We start from the raw sequence: 23,911 nt of genomic DNA on the forward strand, positions 1-23,911 counted from the left end.
AAACCCACACATTAGCATGTGAATTAGCTGAAGATACTGTGGTTCATAAAGCTTTTCATCAGTGACCATACCCAGCAGAAGTCCTTGTGCACATTAGGTGACAAAACTGTTACTTGAATGTTTTCTACAATTTCCAAGAGTGTGAAGGCCTTGCTTCATCTCCCATAACTGTTTCCAGCGATAAGCTTTTATTATACTTAATGCAGACATCACTTAAGGGTTTAATTCTACATACTTTTTGGTTATTTGGATCACCAAATATGTTAAATTTGTTTCTTGTCTAGCAACCATATTAGTGCTTCTTGAATTCGAATGCTGAGCTTTAGTTTTTAAAGGAAGGAGCAAGAAAGGTGACCCAGATAGGAGAGCAATGCTTTCATGCTTTTGATTCACTGCGGCGAGCTTTTCACGCCCAGTGGGAGCTGAACTCATCTGCTATGCAGATTTCCCAGCCTGGCTCAAAGCCAGAAAGCCTTTCGCAGTGAGCAGCTGATTTCGTTTCTCCAGCGAGCCAATGGTGAACGGATACTTCAGAAAGGACGCTGGCTGAGTCACCTTCTGCAGATAAGCTGAAATATTAATAGCATCTCCGCCGGGCTCCGAGCAGCAACCAGCCTCACTCGCAACGTCTGCCCGCAGCCGGGCCGCAAGAGCGGCCCCGGCCCCAACTCCAGGGGCCTGCGGGACAATGCACAAGAGCAAGCAATGCCGGGGCGCCGAGGACCCCGGCCGCGGTGAGTATCTGCGGCCCCACACCCAGGGCCTCCCCAGACCAGCGCCGACGTGGGAGCGAGGACCGGGTGATCATCGGGGATAAGGAACGCCATCACGCCTCCGCCCACGTCGCAAACGACCCCCGGCTCCCCCAACTATCGACCCCGTGGGCGCGGGCTGTGGAACGGGATTTCCGGCGAGGCGGAGGCGGGAGTTCCGATGAGGGGCGGAGTCCGAGCGCGATTTCCGGCGGTGGGAGCGCGGGGCGACGCCAAGCGAGACTTCCGGCGGCACGGGCACGGGAGACCCGGCGGAATTTATTGGGGCTGGGCGGGACTTCCTGTGGCCCAGAAGTGGGCGTGGTTTCCGGCGTTATGGGCCGGATTGCTGGCGTGCTTTGCGCGGGGCGAGGCCGGGACTTCCGACGGCGCCGGAAGTGCGGATCATCAGGTTGCCGGGTGGTGGAGGACGCGTCAGGGCAGAGTCCGTATCCTGTGTCTCCGCGTCGGTCCCTGGCTCCGTGTGGCTGGGAAGCGACGGTGGCAGTGCACGGCCCGGCAGGCAGGGCGGCGGGCTCGGCGGCGGCGTGATTGGTGAGTGCCGGGCCGCCATTTTTCTTCCGGGACGGGCTGCCCCGCTGAAGCAGTCTGCCGCTTCGCCCTGGGGTAGAGGCATGCTTCTGGGGGCCCGGTCACTCGGCGCTCTCGAAGTCCTCCCTCGGACTTCATTGCCCCCATCCGTTTCCGCGCGTCCCCCACTTCGTGCGCCAGCCCTGCCGCTGGTGAGGGTCGGGGAGGATGCGTTGAGCCCCGCAGCGGTGCCTGGCGTCGCCGTGGGCGTCGGTTACGGTTGCCTTTCCCGGAGAGACCGCTTCCCGCTGCACGTGTGGCACGGGCAGGTGCGTTGAGGCCTGGAGAGCCGGCTCCCCCATAGCGCCCCTCGGCCCTGCCCTGGGAAGCTGTGCCGACGTGAGAGAGCGCTGCTGGTTTGGAAGTTTCCGTAATTGAGTTTTAAACGGCTGTCAAAATTTTAAGTCCAGTGTGCTGGTCTGCACGTTTGACCTTACAGGTGCCCCCGAAATAACCCACTTGCGAATAAGCAAATTCCCCAGGTAGTCGCGCACCCCAGATCTCCTCTGGGCACCTTCTGCACGCTCCCTTCGCTGTCGAGGCGAGGGCACCCCCGGGTCAACGGCTGGTGAGCCCATCCCTTGGCAATTCCGACGGAGGTGGAGTAACGCAGTGACCGGCACCCCTCATTTCTGTTAGCACTGCCCAGGGAAACAGGAGGGCCGTGGACCCTGGCCACATTTAACAATAGCAATGCGACCTTAGGCAAGGAACTTCCTCAGCCTCCATTCCTAGCCTCGTTTTGTTATTGAGAAGGTTATGTTATAATAGGACCCTGCAAAGACCTCGACACAGGACGTCTTTGTTAAGTATGCTTCCTTCCTCGCTCTAAACTCGTTATCAGATGTTAAACAGAATTTAAACTAACCCTGACCCATTGTCTGAGGTGAAGACAATAGATACTTTAGCTCCTGAGCCAATAGCCTATTTTCCATGCCGGGTCTGCTGTGAAAGGAAGGAAGTGCTGCTGGGACCAGTGATGCCTGCTGGGAAAAGGTGGGATGTGAATGAAGAGATGAGTAAAAAAAATAAAAAAGTTTCAGGGAAAAAAATGTCACAGATTAACAACAGAAAAAAAAAGAAATTTAAAAGAGGTTAAAACGAGAGGAACCTACAGTCTTAGTTTTGGAAGGATGGTTAACTATAGCTGAAGAAATTCGAGGAAGAGGCAGAACCTGAATTTTCTGGAGAATTTAGTGTTAATATTCAATGTACAGCATAGGCACCTGAACTCACATCTGAGATATGACTGCACAGACTTCAGAAAGTTACAGAAAAATAAAATCACTTAGTATGGATAAGCTCCATTTGATGCCAGATTTCAGAGAACCGAACTTCTTCCAGATTTATGATTTACAATAGTTTGAATGTATGGTTGGAAGTTGAACAGTGGGGAAAGATTGCCAGTGTATGGACTGTTTAGTGAAGTGACAAATAAAAGTAGGCAAAGCACAGAACACCATGTGGCTCATGGAGATGAGTGAGGGGTTAAAAGCTCTCAGTGAAAGACAGAAGTTGAGGGTTTTAAAATTAATTGTGAAGAAGAAGAATGCTAATTTCCTACTGAATGTACAGTGGCTGAGGTGTGCTATTAGGAGAAAAGCACTGTGAGGTGAAAAGAAGGTTATTACTGAAATTTTTGCACATTGTATAACCAGTGATAGACACTTGGTAGTGCATTAACCTCACAGTTTATACTTAACAGAATGCTTCAGTTATTGTTCTTGAGAGAGGAAGGAGAAACCCTTTACAGTTTTATTTTTTTGATTTAAATGTCCAAAGATAAAGTCTCCTTTTTTTCTTTGAGGTCTAAGCCAGGATAGCTTCCACAGGGTTTTGATTTTTTTATTTCTTTACAAAACACCTTATAAACTGCAAGGTAACTGGTAAGTTGCTGTTAATGATTTTGGAAACTGATATGCTTTATGAAGTTATTAATATGTGTAACACTGGTAAAGAGAATTATATTCACCTTCCTATATTTTCATGAAGAACATAATTTCTGGAGAAGATTCCATTAAATTAGTTTGGTTTCTTGGCCACTTCTTGTATATGGCACAGTTAAATAGTTTCTAAATGTTTCCATTAAAAAACACTAAGCTATAGTTCAATGGGGGGATCATGTGAATTATTTCATAACATAGATTTAGAAGTGATCCGGTGCACAGATTAGTGCATATTGAAAGGAAATTAATAAGAAGGTGGCTGTCGGAGCAGGACTGGGCAAAACGGGCTAGACATCCCCTGGAGCCAACCTCCTGTGGTCTCTCTCCAGCGTCTGCGGAATGAGTGGGGTCCCTCCAGCAGGTGGGGTCCCTCAGCCTGGCCTGCGGGGGTCGGGCGAAACCGGAGGGGCGAAACCGCCTCTCCAATATTCCCCCAGGGGTCCCAGAGTGCAAGAGGGCACTCTGCAAAGTTGCTGTTGTACAGTGTGTAGAACACAAACACAAGTGGGCAGTAAACCAGATTCAGAGCCAACAGTGTCCCAGCAGCAAATAACTGAAGGCTGAAGGTGGAATCGCACTGCCCTGTGAGGAATCGGGCTCCCTCCTCTCTGGTTTTGGGGCGTGTCATCCGAGAACCGCCACTGCCAAGTCACTTGCAGCTCAGCAGCTCCTTCTTTGAGTGTCTGCCCCCTGGTGGTTAATACGCATCATAGCGACTGTTTGGATGATCGGACACTTAGCATATTAGCCTTTTATATATATAGATTATATTCAAATTTGTTGAATTTAATATCAATAGAACCTTTGTTTTCTAAATAAAATCCCACCAATTAAAGATTCTGCCATTGTGAATTTTTCTTTTTTTAAAGTATATTTTTATTGGTTTCAGAGGGAGAGGGGGAGAGAGAGAAACATCAATGATGAGAGAGAATCATCGATTGGGTGCCTCCTGCACACCCCTTACTGGGAATTGAGCCTGCAACCAGGGCATATGCTGTGATCGTGAATTGAATCGTGACCTCCTGGTTCATAGGTCAATGCTCAACCACTGAGTGACACCAGCCAGGCATGAGTTTTTGTTTATCCCTTTATTTCAACCATCTCTAATTTCTATAGCTCAAAATTTTCATATCTAAATTACATCAAAAGATTTGTCCTGTCATATTTCAGTAAAAAATAATGTTTCCATATGTCATTTAAGGGATCATCAGTTTTATTTTGTGATGCTTATTTCACCAGTAATCTGAATTATAAACTTTCCTTCTTGCAAAGAAAGTAATATGGCAAAGCATTGGATCTAGAGTCATGATGGGGTCAAAATGCCCAGACCTCTGCCAGATTTTATAAATACAGTCTAGTTACATATGCCTCCTTGTATTTTAGATATTCAACGGCATTGCAAATATAATATGTTCAATAATTAGTTCTTTATTACTTCTCCAAATCTGCTGTCTCATATCAGCGTTCTGGCCTCCATTTCACCTACCTCTTTCCTCTGAAACTAGGAAACTCTTTGATAACCTCTTTCCTTCCTCACTTGCTCCTCCACTCCCCAAATCTGTTTATCTACTCTCTAATCTTAACTGTCATTATTTTATCTCCTAGACTACTTCAGTAACTTCCTGACTAGCTTCCCCATTCCTAGTCATCTCTTATTTTCGTGTATTTTTCACACAGCAGCCAGACTGATTTAAAAAAAAATATATTTTATTGATTTTTTACAGAGAGGAAGGGAGAGGAATAGAGAGCTAGAAACATCGATGAGAGAGAAACATTGATCAGCTGCCTCCTGCACACCCCTCACTGGGGACGCAGCCAAGGTACACGCCCTTGATCAGACTCGAACCTGGGATCCTTCAGTCCGCAGGCTGACGCTATATCCACTGAGCCAAACTGGTCAGGGCCAGACTGATTTTTAATGCAAATCTAATGTCAACGGCTTAAAACCTCTAAGTGCCGTCCTTTTTATTTTAGGATAAAATTTTGATGTAAGGGACAATCTAAGCCTGTATCTCCAGCCTATCTTGCACCACCATTCTCTCCTTTTTTCACTATGTTGTAGCTACATTACCTATTTTTAGTGTCTCTGATAAACCAGTCTTATTCCCAGCTCAGGGCATTTGCATGCACTGTTCCTGTCCCTCTCTATTTTCCACATGGTTAATTTTTACTAATTCTTCAGTCTCAATTTAAATGAGTTTCTTAGAATGATCTTCCTAACTTTAGCTAATATCTGGTCTCATAATATCTATATATTTCTTTCATAGTATGCATCATGATTTATAATTGCTGTAATAAATTATGAGATCTTATGTTTAATATCTGGCTTAAAATCCAACTCTATGCATCCTGAAGGTAGGAACCAAGTTTGTTTTGTTCACTACTGTATTCTAGTACCTAGATGATATACAACAAATATTTGATGAATGACTTTAATGAAATAAGTGCTGTTATTATCCCTGCTTTAAAGATGACAAAACTAAGCCTTAGGAAGGTGGTCAAGTTACTTGACAAAAGTTACTACACAGCTAATCAGTGGTAGATGCATTCATTCATTCATTCACTTGTACATTCGTCAATTGTTTGAGGATGTTTTTGTCAGGCAACATGGTAGGCTCTACAAATACAGTAGTGAACCCAAATAGCCACGCTCCAGACCTCATGGTGTTGAAGGTGTAGGGGGGAAGCATTCATTGACTAAGAAAACCACAAATAAGATTTTAGTACAAATATGGGTAAGGGTCATGAAGCACTAAGAGTAGTGGTGGTTAAAGGAAACCTTTTCGAGGAGTTAATATTTAAGCTGGGGCTTTATGGATTTCATTCTGAGTGAAGTGTTTAACTTAACTGAATTATTTACATGCATTCCATTAAATATTTGAAGTGACAAAATGTATACTTCAATTTGTTATTGGTATAATTAGTTAATAATATTAATAAAATAAGTGAGCAAAGGGAGAGTCAGACATTGTTGAGCATATTTAGCTGGGAAGCAGAGGCCTGTTTGTGCTACCAGGAAGCTAACAGCTTTACACCCCAAGGAATCAGAGCATTGTCCCTCCAAGGGAATTAACATCTCTCCCTTCCCCCATCCACTACTAGATTGTTGGTGGGAAAAGCAAGATGGGTGCATGCGCAGTGAAGTCCAGGTGACAAGGTGCTGGCCTGTCAGTCTGGCTTGGGGAACAGTGGATTAACTAGTGGGTGGACCCCATCAGAAGTGCGTGAAATCTTGGAAAGTTAAAATCCCCAAAGAGTTCCCTCTTGTTTGTTCTTGTTCCCTGGCTCTTATTCTCTTGTTCCTACTTGCTTTGTGACCCACACTTACCTATGCGCTGGCCTGTTCTCTCTCCATGTGACCTTAAGCAACCGCATGGCCATGGGCCATGCAGATACCACACGTGATGGACTGCAGCTGGGAACACAGACTAAGCTAGCCAGATGCTGAACTGGACTGGACTTGAATATGGAGCAGAAATGCTGGGCAGTGGCCTATTCTGGCCCTGCTGAAGACAAGATTGGACTTTTCCATGGCAGGGCAGACAGAGATGGGACCTTGAAGAGGAACTCCTGTAATTTTACATCATCAATAAAGTTTTCGCCGTAACGGTTTGGCTCAGTGGATAGAGCGTCGGCCTGTGGACTGAAGGGTCCTGGGTTCGATTCCGGTCAAGGGCATGTACCTTGGTTGAGGGCACATTCCCAGTAGGGGGCGTGCAGGAGGCAGCTGATCAATGTTTCTCTCTCATCGATGTTTCTAACTCTCTATCCCTCTTCCTTCCTCTCTGTAAAAAATCAATAAAATATATATTTAAGCCGAAACCGGTTTGGCTCAGTGGATAGAGCGTCGGCCTGCGGACTGAAAGGTCCCAGGTTCGATTCCGGTCAAGGGCATGTACCTGGGTTGCGGGCACACCCCCATTGGATGTGCAGGAGGCAGCTGATTGATGTTTCTCTCTCATTCATGTTTCTAACTCTCTAACTCTCTATCTCTCTCCCTTCCTCTCTGTAAAAAAATCAGTAAAATTTATTTTTAAAAAAAATCACATGTCAGCCCTAACTAGGTTGGCCCAGTGGATAGAGCATCGGCCTGCGGTCTTAGGGGTCGCAGGTTCGATTCCGGCCAAGGGCATGTACCTTGGTTGCGGGCACATACCCAGTAGGGAGTGTGCAGGAGGCAGTTGATCGATGTTTCTCTCTCATTGATGTTTCTAACTATCACTCTCCCTTCCTCTCTGTAAAAATTCAATAAAATATATTTTTAAAAAAATCACATGTCACACGAAGAATCAGGAAAATCCTCACTTGAGAATGAGAGGTCACCTGACAGCACGACAGTGATGACAGATGTTAGAATTATTTGACAAGGATATTAAAGCAGTCATAAAAATATATATATTTTTTTTTAAAAGGAAGAGAAATTTACTAGTGTGATAGAGCTTACATTTAGTGCCAAGTCAGGTAAATGGCATCAGCAAATATGAGAACGTATAGCTATGCATGGATATTCAGGAAACAAGGATCAGATGCATTGGGTGCAAACACTTGGGTGCTGGTGTCCAATCCCAGCGGGTCCAGGGGTCCCCAAAGGTGTGGACGGAGTCGGTGAAGAAGGAATGACACGAAGACAGCCTTCAGTTGATCAGCAGCCTAGTCAGGACCTATAGCCAGGATCTCCAGCCAAAGTTCTGGTCGGAGTTCTGGTTAGGAACTGATGAGGATCTGATCAGTCATAAAAATATTTTAATGATTAATTACAAGCACTTGAAGCAAAAATAGAAAATCTCAGGAAGAAAATACAGGATATAAAGAAAAAACATGGAAATTTCAGAACTGAGAAATAGATAAATGAAACCAGCGGATGGCTCAATAACAGAATGGAAAAGGCAGAGGAAAGATTCAGTGAACTTGAAGACAATAGAAATTACCCAAACTGAATAACAGAGAGAAAATAGGCTGGAAAAAATAACTTCAGGGACCTGTAGGGCTTTAACAAAGGACCTATCTATCATTCTTGTTATCAGAATCCCAGAAAGAGGAGACAGTGGGGCACAAAATATAGTTGAAGAAATACCGGCTGAATGTTGCCTACTTTGTCCAGCCATAAACACAGTTTCAAGAAGCTTAGTGGTATCCAGGCAGAATCACCTAAAAGAAATCCATGCTAAGACAATCATAGTCAAACTTCTGAAAACTAAAGACAAAAAAAGCAGTGAGAGGGAAATATGTCACTTTACCTGTAGTAGAAAAACAATTTGAATTACAGTGGTTTCTCATTAGAAACTATGGATGACAGAAGGAAGTGCTTAAGGAAAATAACTGTCAACTCAGAATAATATATTAAGGGAAAACATCCTTCACATGATTTGTGCCCAGCAGGCCTACCCTAAAATAAAAGATAGCGGAAGTTCTTTAAACGGAAAAGTGACATAAGGGATGTGGGAACACCAGGAAGGAAGAATTAACAATAGAAAGAACAAACATTGGTAAATTCAATAGACACCCTTTTGCAGTTGAAGCATAACTGTCCGACGTGGTTCTCTTTGTTTGTAGAGGAAATCTTTAAGATGATGATGTTAGAAAGAGGGGTGGGCAGAGACATAGAGGAGGAAGGTAAGGTTTCTACACTTAACTATGAACTGGTAAAATGTTGATAAGCAATAGCCTGGGATATGTTATGAAAATATAATGTAATGCCTACAACAGTCACTAGAAAAAGTTATAACAATGAGATATATTGAAACTATACTATAGATAAATCAAAATTAAATTTAAAAAATATTTAGGTAAGCCCTAGCCGGTTTGGCTCAGTGGATAGAGTGTTGGCCTGTGGACTAAAGGGTCCCAGGTTCAATTCTGGCTAAGGGCACATGCCAGGGTTGTGGGCTCGATACCCCAAGTGGGGGGCGTGCAGGAGGCAGCCAATCAATGATTCTCATCATTGATATTTCTATCTCTCTCCCTTCCTCTCTGAAATTAAAAAAAAACAACAAACCCAAACAGAAGAAAATATTCAGGTAACCCAAGAAGGTAGGAAAAAAACAAAACAAAATGAGAGAACAATGACTTGTGCATCGTGATCAAGTGGGGTTTATTCATTGAATAAACTGATGTTACATTCATGTTATATTACATGATATCAGTGTAATTGACTTGTTAGCAGGCTAAAATGACAAAAACCCCCACAATCATATTAAGCGATGCAGAAAGATACATGACAGAATTCAATACTCATTCCTGAAATAATCAGAAAACAAACAATAGAGAACTTTCTCAACATGGTAACAATATTTACAAAATAACCTACAGCTAGCATCATATCTAATGGTGAAATACTGAATATTTAAAAAAAATATATTTTATTGTTTTTTTACAGAGAGGAAGGGAGAGGGATAGAGAGAAACATCGATAAGAGAGAGACATTGATCAGCTGCCTCCTGCACACCTCCTACTGGGGATGTGCCCGCAACCAAGGTACATGCCCTTGACCGGAATCAAACCTGGGACCTTTCAGTCCACAGGCCAATGCTCTATCCACTGAACCAAACCAGTTAGGGCCTGAATATTTTTACCTTGAGATCAGAAAAAAACAAGGATGTTTGTTGTCACTATTTAAAAAAAAATACGTTCTTATTGATTTCAGAGAGGAAGGGAAAGGGAGAGATGGAAACATCAATGATGAGAGAATCATTGATTGTCTACCTCCTGCATGCTTCCCATTGGAGATCAAGCCCACAAGCTGGGCACGTACTCTGACCATGGAATTGAGCCGTGACCTCATAATCTGACCATAGAATTGAACTGTGACCTCCTGGTTCATAGATCAGTGCTCAACTACTGAGCCATGCCGGTTGGGCTGTTGTCACTATTTTAAGTACTGGAATTTCTAGCCAGATCAATAAGATAAAAGGAAATACTAAAGGCATACAGATCAGAAAGGAAGATATAAAGCTGTTTTTATTTTTAAAAAAATATATTTTTATTGATTTCAGAGAGGAAGGGAGGAGAGAGAGAGAGAGAGAGAGAGAAAACATCAACAAAGAGAGAGAATCATTTGCTGCCTTCTGCAAGCTCCTACTGGAGATCGAGCCTGCAACCTGGGCATGTGCCCTTGACTGTAATTGAACCCGGGACCCTTTAGTTGGCACGCTCAATGCACTGAGCCAAACCAGCCAGGGCAATAAAGCTGTTTTTAGATGACAGAATAGTCTACATAGAAAACGCCAAATAACCTACACACAAAAATAATTTAGAACTAATGAGTTCAACAGGATTATAGGATATAAGTTCAATATATTAAAAAAATTAAATACCAGCAATTAACGTGGAAGTGGAAATAAAAATATATTTAAAATTTCTCAAAAATATAAACTTAAGTGTAAATCTGAGACGACATGGAGAACTTTTATGCAGAAAACTACAAAACAGGAAAAAAATATCTAAATAAACTGTGTTCATAGTTTAGAAGGCTCAACGTAAGATGCCAATTATCTCTAAGTCGAACAGATTAAACACAATTCCTGTAGAAACTTCATCAGGTTTTTGTAGCTATGGAAAAGTTTGTTCTAAATTTATATGGGAAGGCAAAGGAACTAGAATAGCTAAGACAACTTAGGAATAACTAATTTTGAGATAGCACAGTAATCAAGAATGGTATTGGCAGAGGGATGGATACATAGATCACTAGAACAAAATAGAGAACCAAAAAGTAATCCCACATAAGTATATCTAATTGATTTTTGACTAGTATGCCAAACTTTCTCAGTTCAGTGTAGAATGGGTAGATCAAAACTTATAGTGCTGCAATAATTGGGTAATATCAGCAGAAACAAAAAACTCAAATGAGAAAAAACCAAAAACCGTGATCTAAACTTTACATATTATGATACACATAAATTAAAATAAATTTTTAAGAAGAAAATGAGCCCTAGCTGGTTTGGCTTAGTGGATAGAGCGTTGGCCTGCAGAATAAAGGGTCCTGGCTTCAATTCCGGTCAAGGGCATATACCCAGGTTTTGGGCTCGATCCCCAGTAGTGGGCATGCAGGAGGCAGCTGATCAGTGATTCTCATCACTGATGTTTCTCTCCTCCCTTCCTCTCTGAAATCAAATATATATATATATATATATATATATATATATATATATATATATATACACACACACACACACACACACACACACACAGGCCAGATTATTATGACCACCTGACATTTGTAGGCAAATTAGCTATAATTTCATGCTGAAGTTGCTAGAGGGCCAGACCGTTATAAATAGGGAAGCAGGTTGTTTACCACGACAGTAGAAGTGATTTTTTTTCTGAAGATATGGGTAAACAACGCGATTTAACAGCCTTTGAATGTGGGATATATATTATTATGAGTGGCCAGATTATTATGACCATCCCATCAGTGCTCCGTTGGGCCACCTTTTGCCTTCAATACTACGGCGGTTCTTCTTGGCATTGACTCCACGAGATGTTGAAAGGTGATGCGAGGAATCTGACACCATGCCTGATGAATAGCACTGTCCAGTTCTGTGAGATTTGATGCTTGTGGAATCAGTTTGCCTGATGGCTCTTTTAACTTCGTCCCACAAATGCTCAATTGGATTGAGATCTGGTGATTGTGGGGGCCACCTAAGCAAGGTAAAGTCTCCCTCATGTTCTTGAAACCACTCCTGCACAATGCGAGCACCGTGGCATGGCGCATTGTCTTGTTGGAAGAAGCCATCTCCATTGGGATACGCCATCAACATGATAGGATGAACCTGATCAGCAACGATACTTAGGTATGTTGTGCTATTCAGACATTATTCCACACGAATTAAAGGGCAAAAATCATGCCAGGAAAACATGCCCCAAACCATAACACTGCCCCCACCAGCTTGAAGGGTTGTATTCATGCATGTGGGGTGCATGCTTTCATGCTGTTTCCACCAAATTCTCACTCTGCCAACTGCATGATGCAACTGGAAACGTGATTCATCGGACCACATGACTTTTTTCCAATGCTCGACTGTCCAATCCTTGTGTTCCTGTGCGAATTGGAGACATTTTATCTTGGTAACTGCAGACAGCAAAGGTGTTTGAACAGGCCTTCGGCTTCCATATCCCATATGATGCAGTGTACAGCTAATTTGCCTACAAACGTCAGGTGGTCATAATAATCTGTCCACTCGTAATAATATATATCCCACATTCAAAGGCTGTTAAATCTCGTTGTTTACCCATATCTTCAGAAAAAAAATCACTTCTGTCGTGGTAAACAACCTGCTTCCTATTTATAATGGTCTGGCCCTCTAGCAACTTCAGCGCGAAATTATAGCTAATTTGCCTACAAATGTCAGGTGGTCATAATAATCTGGCCACTCAGTGTGTGTGTGTGTGTGTGTGTGTGTGTGTGTGTATATAATTTTATTTTTAAGTGAGAAAATTTTTGGGATTTAGGGTTGGTGAAAAGTTCTTAGCTCTGACTTTCAAAGTATGATTTATAGAAGAATAATTGGTCAGTTGGATTTCATCAAATTAAAATGTTTTGCTTTGTGAAAAATCATATTAGAATGAAAAGACAGGTTACAGACGGGGAGAAACTATTTGCAGTCCACGTATTTGACACATAACTTATATGGAGAAAATATAAACAGTTCTGAAATCTTAACAGTAAAGATTCAAACAATCATATTAGGAAAATGGGCAAAAGACATGAAGAGGCATTTTATTGAAGAGGATATACGGACGTCAAAAATAAGCACACAGCCTGTCTGGCGTGTCTTAGTGGTTGAGTGTAGACCTATGAACCAGGAGGTCATGATTCAATTCCCGGTCAGGGCATATGTCTGAGTTGCAGGCTCCATCCCCAGTGTGGGGTGTGCAGGAGGCAGCCGATCAATGATTCTCTCTCTTCATTGATGTTTCTACCTCTCTCTCCCTTTCCCTTCCTCTCTGAAATCATTAAAAATATGTTTTTAAAAAAATAAGCACACAAAAAGATGTTCAGTAACACCAACCACCAGGGAAATGCAAATTAAGACCATGACAAGATATTGCACACCTATCAGAACAGCTAAAATTAAAAATAGTGAGATAACCAAATGCTAGTGAGGATGTGGAAGACAGAATCTTTCATACATTGCTGATGGGAATATTTTCCACCTTGGAAAATAACTTGATGGTTTGTAAAAACAACAACATGGTTAAACATAGAGTTACCTTATGACCCAGCAATTCCATTCCTAGGTATGTATGTTGGAAAAAAGAAAACATAAATGCATATAAAAACTTGCATGCTAATGTTCACAGTGGCATTATTCATAATCTAAAAATGGAAATAACCAACTTTCCATCAGCTGATGAATTGGTAAGTAAAATGTGGTATATTTTTCAATAAAAAGGAAGAAATTGCTAATGCAGTGCCGTGATGTGGATGAGCCTTGAAAACATGCTAAGTGCAAAAAGCCAGTCACAATAGATCAAACTTTAAATTGTATAGATCTATTTATATTAAATGGCCAGTTTTAGAAAATTTAAATGTAGAGAAAGTATTTTAGTGGTTGTGGGAGTGACTTATTATATGGAATCTGAATTTTATCTCAATATTTTTTATTTTTATTGATGTTTTAGAGAGAGGGGAAGATAGAGAAACATCCATGTGAGAGAATTGATAGTAGCATGAAATGAGTAGGTAGTATTTAGCTGCCTCCTGCACACCCCCTACCAGGGATTGAACCCACAACTTGGGCATGTGACCTGACTGGGAATTGAACTAGTAATCTTTCTGTGCACAGGATGATGCCCAACCAACTGAGCCACACTATCCTGGCCAGGGTTCAGTAATGCTTTTTTAAAACTAAATATGCGTTTTCTCTATACCCCAGCAATCTCACATTTGGGCATTCATTCAAAACAAATGGAAACTGGAGTTCACACAAAAACTGGTGTATTATTGTTCATAGTGCTTTGCTTGTAATAGTGAAAATCTGGAAAGAACCACATTTTTTTGCAATAGGTGAAAGGTTAAATTGTAGTACATCCATACCATGGAATACTACCCAGCCATCAAAAATGGCAGTAATTATTGGTGTGTGCAGCAACTTCGGTGGATCTCAAGGGCATTAAGCTCAAAATCTCAAAAGGGCACATACTCTGTTCTCACATTTATATAATCTCAAATGATAGAACAAAAGTTGGGAGATGGGTGGCTATGGGGGAGAGCTCAAGAAAAGGTGGGATACTACAGTCTTAAAGTGAAGTGGGACTCTCTCATTTGCATGTAGTTTGTGTATTGATGTTTCATGTCTCCAAGGCTTACATTTTAACTAAAGGTGATTGATGGTGTCAAACATAATGTGTTTACTTAAAAAAAATAAAAAAATAAAGTGAAGTGGGGAATGGAGAGGATCAAAATATACTGTCAGTAGTTGAAGAAGGAAGATATATACATGTATTACTTAAAATTACATGAACTAACAGATACATTGGGAGAAGGAAGGATCAATAAGAGTAAAAAATGCCCAAGATGTGAAACTGCAATCGAGGAAGGAAATGTCATATGTATGTTAATTAAACTTATATTAACATAATATGTTTATGGTTATATTAGAAGGAAGAATTGATAGTAGCATGAAATGAGTAGGTAGTATTCAAAACGGTAAATGAAAATCTGCTGTCTCATGGCAGCCCTGACCACGTGCGAGAACTTGTAACATGGCTGGTTCCATTTGAGGCATGCTGTGAATATGAAATATACATTGAAGTTGAAGCTTACAAACTAGAAATATCCCATTGGTATTTTTTGCAATTATGAAAATGATACTATTTTAGACATATTGGGTTAAATAAATAATTAAAAGTAATTTCACCTGTTTTTACTTTTTTTTTAATGTGGCCACTAGAAAATTTGCAGTTACATGGGTGGCTTGCATTGTATTACTCTAGACCAGCGATTTTCAACCTTTTTCATCTCATGGCACACACAAACTAATTACTACAATCCTGCGGCACACGAAAAAAAAAATGTTTCTTGCCGATCTGACAAAATGTAGGTATAATTTTGATTCATTTACACCGGATGGCTATTGTGTTGGCTATTGTCATTTTTTAAATTTGACAATCTAAGGAAAAAGAGGCCAGTGCTCCTGACTAAATAGTCTAGTACTGCATCTTTTAAAACTTCTTGCGGCACATGTATTGAAAATCGCTGCTCTAGAATCTATAGTCTAGGATGGATGGGGATCATCTGACCCTCGGGCCATGTGAGGCCAGAGAAATCATTTGGTCTGGCCCTGCCAAGGTATTAGGGGTTGGTTAATTAAATGCTTGACCAAATATAGAAGGCTAATTTTAAGTTGATAATTTTGTATGGCCCTTGAATGATGTTATAAATATCCAAGTGGCCGTCGGCAGAAAAAAGGTTCCCCACCCCTTGTCTAGGACATGGAGTTAGAATTGGTTCCCCTAGGGAGTAGGCTGAGTCTGGGGAAAGCTGGTTAAGGGAGAGTTGTTCTGTATTTTAAAGTCTTTGTTGCTATTGGATTTTTAAAACATGTTAATGAAATTTTATAAAAAATTACCTTTTTAACAAAGGCTGTGTGTGGTCTCTACCTTAAAATGTTAATTTGTCATATTCTGAATTACATAGTCAATGTTAATCATAGTAAGGAAGTTTGGAATGAAAAGTAGTCATTGTCTTGTCCACTGTTTTTCCTTCATTTCAATTTGCTGTGATCAGAAATAAAGTACTTGTTTTTCCTGCTTTTGTCTAGCTTATTGCAGGAGTGACCAAGATACCACCTTATAGAAGTAATGCCCACAGAAAGCGGGAGCTGTTCAACTGCTCGCCAAGCAAAACAGAAACGCAAATCTCATAGCCTTTCTATACGAAGAACTAACAGCTCTGAACAGGAGAGGACGGGTTTGCCAAGAGAAATGTTAGAAGGACAAGTAAGTTAGTGCTGAGCATGTTTGTAATTTTCCAGAAATAGCCAAATATACACAGGTCTCTAAAGTAGAGAAAAAGTGTGGGTTACCAAAAAACAAAACAAACCTAACTTCCCCTCCCTTAAATAAAACTACTGTCAAATACAATAGCCTACACAGTGACAGGATTCAATTCCAAGGTTAATGTTTTTTGTTTTTTTTAAAAATAGATTTTTATTGATTTCAGAGAGGAAGGGAGAGGGAGAGAGAGAGAAACATCAATGATATGGGAGAATCATTGATCGACTGCCTTCTGCACACTCCCTACTGGGGATCGTGCCTGCAACCTGGGCATGTGCCCTGACTGGAATTGAACCCAGGACCCTTCAGTCCGCAGGCTGATGGTCTCTATCCACTGACCCAAACGAGCAAGGGCCCCAGGTTAATGTTTTTACAATATATAGTATTAAAAAAAAGTGGTGTGACAGTTTGGATCAGTTTTTCTTCTTTGTACTATTCTACGGTACAGTTTTTATTCTACAGTGCAGTTTTAATTGTCTGTCTAATAGTCTCAAGAAAAGGAGAATCAGGTATTATTTCAGTGATCTTTCTGTTCTCTGGAGAGTTTCTGGAATCAGGTCTTTCAGTATGTTTTCTTGGCTTTATCCTGAGTTTTCTGTAGTGAGTATATCTATTTGATGTCCCTTTTGATCAGACGAACTAATATTTTATTGATAAGGCTAAGTTTTCTTACACTTTTTCTAGTTTCTTTATTATGAAAATTTGTTAGTTTTTAAAGGACATTGTGAAACCTAAAAGTATATTTGATAATAAAATAAATTCTAACTATATATACTACATATTCATAATAGTATATATAAACATGTATAGAAGCATACATACATATAGTTTTATGACTGTCCCTTCACAATTATAACTAATTCAACGGCCATAATATAACAGGAAAATAAGGCTGAAATCTGAGAAATTGGCTCATTGGAATGTTGGATCTTATTAGAACCATGCCTGGGACTCTGATTTCTGAGCCTCCAGAATGCAGCTTCTAGGAGGGCAGCAGTACACACTCAGAACCTAGTGCAATTGCTTGGCATGTAGTAAATATTCAGTTAGAACCCTGTTAATACGTATTGAATGGATGAATAAATGAACAAATGCCTGGTTCTGCTTTCTAAAAGAAACTATATTTTAACAGTATTGGAAATAAAAACCATAGACTTTAAGGAGCCTCCAAAATAGGTTTGATATTCTTAGTGTGTTAGTGAGTTTGGGTGGCCGTAACAAAGTACCACACAGATTGAGGGGACTTATTAGAACTTTATTCTCCCTCGGTCTTGGAGGCTAAAAGTTGGAGATCAAGGTGTGGGCCGTTTCTCCTGAAGCCTCTCTCCTTGGCTTATAGATGGTTGTTTCCTACTTATGTCTTCACATGGTTGTCCATCTGTGTGTGTCTGTGTTTTCATCTCCCCTTCTGATAAGGGCACCAGTCAGATTGGATTAGGGTCACCCCAGTGACCTCAATCACTGTAGCTCTGAATAAAGTCATATTCTGAGATGTGGGAGGGTCAGTACTTCCACATATGAGTTTAGGGGGAAACACAGCCCATAACTCTTAGGAAAGAATTTGAACCAGAGGTGTGCAGTGGACCTTCTATGATGGAATGTTCTAGATCTTTGCTATCAGATATGGGAGCCACAAGCCTCAGGTGTCTCCTGTGACTGAGGAATTAAAAAATTTTTTATTAACTTACATTTAAATAGTCAAATGGAGCTACTGGGGATCAAACCCGTAAACTTAAATATGTGCCCTGACCGGGAATCAAACCTTTGACCTTTCGGTATATGGGACAATACTCCAACTAACTGAGCCACATTGGCCATGACTAAGATATATCTTTTTAATTGTTAGATTTATTTACATTTCTAGCAGTGAAAAATTCTATAACCTTTGCTAGCATTCCTAGCATGAACTGCCATATGAGGTACGTGTGTTCTCTTGGCCTTCTGAGGGCCTGCCCTCCATTGTGATGTAGCACCATGGGTAATTGCATCTCAGGGTAACCTTTTGTGAAGGCCATTCAGAGCCCTCCAAGCTGCACAGCCTATCACTGCTCCTCGGCCCTCATCGTGGTGTCTCCAGTGTTCCTTGGATGGTGCCTACTTGTCAATGAGTCCAGTGTCCTGAAAGGCTGGTGTGAGGTGCTTTGCCTGGTTCAGCAGCGGGAGGATGGTAGCAGTGGTATGGGGGCAAGCAATTGTCGTAGTGGGTGTAAGCAGAGGGGTCTGAGAGCACAGGTGGTTGATTTTACCAGTGGGTTTGAGTTGAACAGTAGGTCATTCTCTAGAGGAGGTTACAGTCATGCTCTTTGAGTTTGTTGGGGAGCACTATCAATAGTGAAGATTAGTGTGAAGAAGCTATAGTCAATTACCTCTTAGATTCATGAGTCGGAAGTAGTTTAGGAAGCAGTGCTTAGCTCAGGGGTGGGAAGTCTGTAGTTGCACAGGGCTGCTGAATCTCTGTGGGCATGGAGCATTGAGGGTCATCTTTTATCTAGGAACATGCTGCTGTGGTAAAATGTAATTCCCTTTACAAGCTTTACAGCTTTACTGAATCCATAGTAGTTTTTCTGTTAGAGTTTTCTCAAGTGATACCATAAGTTACATTCCTCAGTTCAGGGTCTGTGAAGTCAAGTGGCACTAGGAGAGCTGTTAGGAAAGGTCAGGAGGAGCTCTGTCAGGCCACTTGCCCTCCAGTGGAAAAGTTCTCATTTCACTGCACGTTGCTTCTTGATTGTCTTTATTTTATCAAGTGACATTAACACTGACATCTTAGTTTTATCTCCATTACAATTACATTTTAAGAGGCGTTTACTATTTAAGTAAATGTAACATTTCATTGGCTGAATCAGGATCTTAAACATTATGGGTGTAGGTGAGTTGGAATTGATAGACATGAGAGGAGATTGGGCCTTGGGAGTCAGAAAAGCTTCCAAGTGAATGAGGGGTTCTGTGGGATCATGGCACGGAGAGGGAAGAGACTAGGCAAGGGCCATGAGGCGGGGCAGACAGTGTGTTAAACATTAATTGTGCTGGTTTAGTTTAGTTTATTTTTCATTGTTACTTTAAGTTTTATTTCTTTTTTTTTCATGTTTTTTAAATTGGTATTTTATTTTATTATTTTTAAAAATATATATTTTATTGATTTTTTACAGAGAGGAAGGGAGAGGGTTAGAGAGTTAGAAACATCAATGAGAGAGAAACATTGATCAGCTGCCTCCTGCACACTCCCTACTGGGTAGGTGCTTGCAACCAAGGTACATGCCCTTGACCGGAATCGAACCTGGGACCCTTGAGTCTGCAGGCCAATGCTCTATCCACTGAGCCAAACCGGTTAGGGCTTTAATTGGAATTTTAGAGGGGTATTGAGAGAGGTTGCATGAACCAGTTCTATCAGATTCAGTTTGTAAATAAGGCTTCACATATATTTTCAGGTAGCTTGTAAAATTTACTTGAGCATTCTGTGTTTACTTAAAAACATACTGCTAAAATGCTTATGTCATTAGAGATCATTTTGCCCAAAATTCTTGTCTTCCTAAGAAGTTAATCTGAAGGAATTTAATAAATGTTATATATATTTGCAACTCACTAAACATCAAAAAGTTTGTTCTGCATATAAATTTGAAAAGCCACTTAGAAAATGACTGTGTCAGCAGTTAAAGTATTAAAACATTTTTTAAGAAATACTTATTAAGAATTTTGTTTAAGAATACTTTTAAGTGCTGGGAGAGGGGGTCACTCAGAAGATACTCTACAATATAGGCCATGTCCTTAGGAAATTAGAAGAGAATGTAGACTGTGTCATTCTCCCTGTTATTAACAGTGTCTGGAAGGTAAACGCTTGTGAACACAGTTGGTGCCTAAGGTACTGCTTACTCATTTGACCATACCTAAAAATTTAGCTGAGCTGTTGCTTCTTCCCACTGACTTCCCATGAGGTTTAGACAGAACTGAAGGTGTGCAGAGCACGTGCTGAGGCAAGCAGGCACCAGGAGCTAACTGGGAACTTACATGGTAATGTTTTCATTTAACTGATACAAGTTTTGCTTTTACAGGTGAAATTTTTCTTTTTTCTCTCCTCATGATAATCTTTTAGGTATTACATAGAGTTACAGTGGACATAAGGATTCTATAAGGCACAATTTCTATTAATATGTAACTTATTAAAATTAATTTATAATACCACATGATAGAATTTAAAGGCTATTTATAATGTAATTTAAAAAATCCTCACCCAAAGATATAGTCATTGATTTTATAGAGAAAGGAAGAGAGAGAGAGAAACATGGGTCAGTTACCTTCCATATGCTCCCTGTAACCTAGGAATGTGCCCTGACCGGGAAGCAAACCCATGACCTTTTGGTGTACTGGACAGTGCTCCAACCAACTGAGCCAAACCGGCCAGGACATAATATAATTTTATTTGTGAGAACTGCATGCCTTCTCTACAAATTTGGAATTTTTAAAATAAGGTAGGCTTATTTCCTCCCTTGTAAAAAAACAATTGTGTTGTTTCGAAGAAGTGCTTATTCTTGAATCCCATATTGATTTTAGTTTTAGCTATAGAAATTTGAGACTTTAAGTTCTGTAAACATTTTATGTATAAGAAATAAAACATCTAAAGATATAAAAGCTTAAGATATAAGATAATTCACTTTGGAAAAAATATATTGGTACTTGGTATCAGAGTTTCTCATTCATTATGCATTTTAAACAAAATCTTCTTTTTCTACAGGATTCTAAACTGCCTTCCTCAGTTCGCAGTACACTTTTGGAACTGTTTGGTCAAATAGAAAGAGAATTTGAAAACCTTTATATTGAAAATTTAGAATGTGAGTATTTCCTGTCTTAATATACTTTTATAACTTTTCACTTAAAAATCTTTGAGAGTCAAATTTGTGGGTGGACATTCACCACTGCATTTGTTTTCTTTTCTGCTGCCATAGTAAGATTAGTGGCTTTGAATAACACAATTTATTATCTTAAAGCTCTGCAGATGAAAATCAGGTGTGGGCAGAGCTGTGTTCCTTCTGGAGGCATGAGAAGGAATCTTCTCCTCCTGTTTGTTTGGCTTGTGGCAGATTTCATTTACTTGGAGTGAGGACAGTGTCCCCACCTTCTTGCTGGTGTTCCCAGCGTGTAGAGCCTGCCACACTCTGTGGCTCATCCCTCCTCTGTCATCTGTGACCCACTCCTAAGGGCATGTGGGAAGGATGGGTCGCCTGAGTTATGCAAGTTCATCTCCCCATCAGTGGTTCTTCACCTTAGTCACACCTGCAGGGCCCTTTTGCCATGAGGTCACATGTTCACAGGTTATCTTTGGGATGGGTAGTGTTATGCTGATCACACCTGCTGATCCAAATTATGATTTTATAAAAAATAAATGCATCTTACATAAAGTATACTGTAAATTATGAAAATGTTGATTCATGGTTTTCTTTTTAAATTTAAAATATACTTTATTTTGAGGATTTCCTAAAATGTATTATCTGTTTGACTTATTAAAGATAAATCAAAATAATTTTTAATTAGTTTGTCTTTAGTGTTTTTTTTTTTTTTTAACAATACAAATATATTTCATTTGAAATAAAAATGCTGTCCAGCTGTCATGGTTCAGTGGTTGAGCATCGACCTATGAACCAGGAGGTTACAGTTTGATTCACGGTCATGGCACATATTCTGTGGAGCTCGATCCCCAGTAGGGGATATGTAGGAGGCAGCCAATCTCTCTCATCATTGCTGTTTCTCTCTTCCTCTTCCTTCCTCTCTGAAATCAATAAAAATATATTTAAAAAAATGCTTACACAGTTCAATGGATCAGTTGGAAACAGACTCTTGCTTGACTCTATTACTGAGCATAAATAAAGCTGAAGCACAGACACCCTTTTTTAAAAAAGGATAGTTTATTGATTTTTTTTTAGAGAGAGAGAAGGGAGAGAGAAACATTGAAGTGAGAGTAGACATCGATAGGCTGCCTCCTACAAGCCCCTTACTGGGGATCAAGCCCACAACCCTAGGCATGTGCCCTTGACCAGGAATCCAATCAGCAGCCTCTTGGTGTAGGGGAAGATGCCCAACCAACTGAGCCATCCCTGCCAGGACACAAACACCCTTCTTTTTTACATGTATATGGTGATAGGTGGGAAGACAATATTTGGTTTTTAAAAACCTGACTTTCGCTTAAGGCTTGGTCATAGAAGTATAAACAATGTAAATGAATCTACCATTTCAGTTGTCATATCTGTGTCACTTGTGTATTCTGAGATCTCACATATACCTGTCAATATACATGGAAGGGTTGCTATAACACAGTTACATTTAAGTTCTTGGCAGGCAGGACTGCGGAAAAGTAATTTGGAACAAGTATCCTACTTAGAAGAAATCACTAGTATTTCCTTAAATAATAGGTTACAATAGAAAGATACTTCCTGGAAGTTATCTTTTTCACTTTGGTTCATTTTTAGGTTTTATTTGTGATTTATATATTTTTAAAAATATATATGTTTATTGATTTCAGAGAGGAAGGAAGAGAGAGAGAAAGATAGAAATATCAATGATGAGAGAGAACCATTGACTAGCTGCCTCCTGCACGCCGCCTACTGGGGATCGAGCCCACAACCTGGACATGTGCCCTTGACCAGAATTGAACCTGGGACCCTTCAGTTTGCAGGCCGATGCTCTATCCATTGAGCAAAACCGGCTAGGGCTCTTTGCCAGTCTTATAGCTGAGTATCTTGTTCCAGTCAGTTTTGGTGTGGGTAACTGGAAGCTGCCGGCACAAGGCCTTGAATGTGGTGTCTGGCATTGTTTGATGGTTTTCACTAATTGCTGTCTGATACTCATTTTTTGCATGCTCTGTGATTTTAATAAACTCCTTGGTAGTTTGGACTTCATTCGAAGCAGTTAGTGAATCCTGTACATCTTTATGACTAATCAATTGAACACTGCCATCTTCATAATAATGAATCTAAATCTTAAGTACTCCAACCTCCTGGGCTTTAGGTAGTGATATTGTGATATTCATTGTGATATTCAATGACCATTCCAGAAGTTTTTAGGATGAAGCTGGTGGCTTTCAATATATGCAGTAATCGTCTGTTGCCCATCTATAGTTTTAACATAAACAGCACAGAAGCCATTGAAATAGTGATCTTTCACATAGGCCCTTAAAGTGCTGTCATAGGATTCTCTCTAAGACTTCAGACCTCCATCTACCTCCTCTGGCTGGGAGTAACTTGCTTCTTTCTGTAATTGATTAAACTTAAAGGAAATTTTGTTTCTTGGATCAAAAAATCTGCTATTATCCAGGTCACTGTGTTTTGTAATTGAGACTTGATCTTCATATCCTTCTATCTTTATAGGTGTGAACTGATCCATATTATACTGAGCAAATGCTTGTGCTGCCCCTTCCTCAAGGAAATTGTCATTCATTATTAAGGAGTAGCTGGACATTATTGAATGCTTCATTAATTCCTCTGGGGGGTATATGAGTGATGAATTTAGCAGCTATATGTACCTTCTCATTTGACACCTGATCCTCGAAGTCGGCCATCTTGTCTTTAGGTGTGTTTTTTTAAAAATATATTTTATTGATTTTTTACAGAGAGGAAGGGAGAGGGATAGAGAGCTAGA

At 40.5% G+C, this 23,911-nt stretch overlaps 1 protein-coding gene and 1 pseudogene across 2 annotated transcripts in view; one reads left to right on the forward strand and one right to left on the reverse strand.

Annotated features, from left to right (window-relative positions):
• The first annotated feature begins 560 nt into the window (after nt 1-560).
• Nucleotides 561-23,911, forward strand: part of WDR37 (WD repeat domain 37) — an 80,051-nt gene continuing 56,700 nt past the window's right edge. The window contains exons 1-3 of one of the 2 annotated variants that reach the window (XM_070391115.1): nt 561-734; nt 16,051-16,228; nt 21,015-21,111. In XM_070391115.1, the coding sequence (XP_070247216.1) occupies nt 16,091-16,228; nt 21,015-21,111 (235 nt within the window). In that variant the 5' untranslated portion in view covers nt 561-734; nt 16,051-16,090. Of the gene's footprint in view, nt 735-1,094; nt 1,308-16,050; nt 16,229-21,014; nt 21,112-23,911 lie in introns of those variants that run through there. The other variant, XM_070391123.1, reaches the window with a different exon arrangement.
• LOC138998954 (F-actin-capping protein subunit alpha-1-like) lies at nt 22,980-23,831 on the reverse strand (annotated as a pseudogene).

The sequence above is a fragment of the Myotis yumanensis genome, unplaced genomic scaffold (assembly GCF_028538775.1).
Source record: "Myotis yumanensis isolate MYYU_CA2020_CCGP unplaced genomic scaffold, mMyoYum1.0.hap1 SCAF_1, whole genome shotgun sequence".
Taxonomy (NCBI): domain Eukaryota; kingdom Metazoa; phylum Chordata; class Mammalia; order Chiroptera; family Vespertilionidae; genus Myotis; species Myotis yumanensis.